We start from the raw sequence: 1,156 nt of genomic DNA on the forward strand, positions 1-1,156 counted from the left end.
TATACTGCTCAGACCACTGTCCCCACCTCTCTCCTGCCCCTTCTCTATCCCACCCCCATTTTCTGATTTCCTGGAAGCTTCTGTGGTCCAGACCCCATTCTCTTCAGAGGAGCTGTTAATTGCCTACAGTTGGGCCAGTGGGGCTCTGGGAGGGTGACAGTCGATTCCTTGCCTGGGATCAGATAACAACACTTGTGTCTGAGTTCATGCAGCATGTTCTCCCTGTCAGAGATTCCACAAATATCTCCCCGAGGTAAAAAAGGAAAGCAAGCTGAACTCTGGCACCCAGTGTGAGCCGCTAAATCCCAAGCAGGGCTGTGGAGAAAGCAGGCAGCTCAGGAGCATGTGTCCATAGTGCCCTCGCCCCTCTTGCCGGCCCAGACCACCCCCCTTGCCGGCCAGCCTGTCTCCTTCCGTAACTTCCCATCTGGCTTGATTTATGCCACTGTCACTTTGACATGTTCCTCGGGTGAGCGGGGGGATTGGTGATGCTCCGCCACATGGGTTGCCCACCATGTCTAATGGATATCGTACTCTGTCCCAGCACCTCAATGACCTGAAGAAGGAGAATTTCAGTCTCAAGCTGCGCATCTACTTCCTCGAGGAGCGCATGCAACAGAAGTATGAGGCCAGCCAGGAAGACGTCTACAAAAGGGTGAGTGAAGTGGACCTGGGCCTTTCCTGCTGGAGGGGAAAATCCTGGCCAGAGCTTTGCATGGGGCCATGCATGGGAAGCACATTTCAAGGTGGGCTTACTTAGCCTCACCGTGCTTATTCTGGCTCTTTTCAGTTCTATTTGATCCATCAGGATCTGGAAGTCATAAAGGGGTGTGCGTGTGTGTGTGTGTGTGTGTGTGTGTGTGTGTGTGCGCGTGCGCATGCATGTGTATGTGTGTGACAGGTGAAGAAAGAAGGAAGAGAATTTGGTTCACTGTGAAATTCAGTGAAGATAAGACGAGTACGGAAATGATTATATAACTGAACACCTCACGTTTTGCAGTCAGTGACTTGGATAATTTTGGTGTTAGACAGACTGAATGGGTTGCTTCTGCCCAAAGAGGAAAAAGAAGCAGAATCATAGAATTTGAAAGTCCGAAGGGCCCTCACAGCCATGTAGTCCAAACGGTACATGGAAAGAATCTCCAGTATAACATAC

General features: G+C 50.6%; 1 protein-coding gene and 1 long non-coding RNA gene across 17 annotated transcripts in view; one reads left to right on the forward strand and one right to left on the reverse strand.

Annotated features, from left to right (window-relative positions):
- The window catches only part of LOC100617812 (myomegalin), a 312,633-nt gene that overhangs the window by 106,435 nt on the left and 205,042 nt on the right, over positions 1 to 1,156 (forward strand). For 15 of the 16 annotated variants that reach the window (XM_056819272.1, XM_007485320.3, XM_056819284.1 and 12 more), the window contains exon 4: positions 545 to 655. In XM_056819272.1, coding sequence (XP_056675250.1) covers positions 545 to 655 — 111 coding nt within the window. Of the gene's footprint in view, positions 1 to 269; positions 656 to 1,156 lie in introns of those variants that run through there. The other variant, XM_056819289.1, reaches the window with a different exon arrangement.
- Positions 1 to 1,156, reverse strand: part of LOC130457518 (uncharacterized) — a 46,495-nt gene that overhangs the window by 4,285 nt on the left and 41,054 nt on the right. The window lies entirely within an intron of this gene.

The sequence above is a fragment of the Monodelphis domestica genome, chromosome 2, assembly GCF_027887165.1.
Source record: "Monodelphis domestica isolate mMonDom1 chromosome 2, mMonDom1.pri, whole genome shotgun sequence".
NCBI lineage: Eukaryota > Metazoa > Chordata > Mammalia > Didelphimorphia > Didelphidae > Monodelphis > Monodelphis domestica.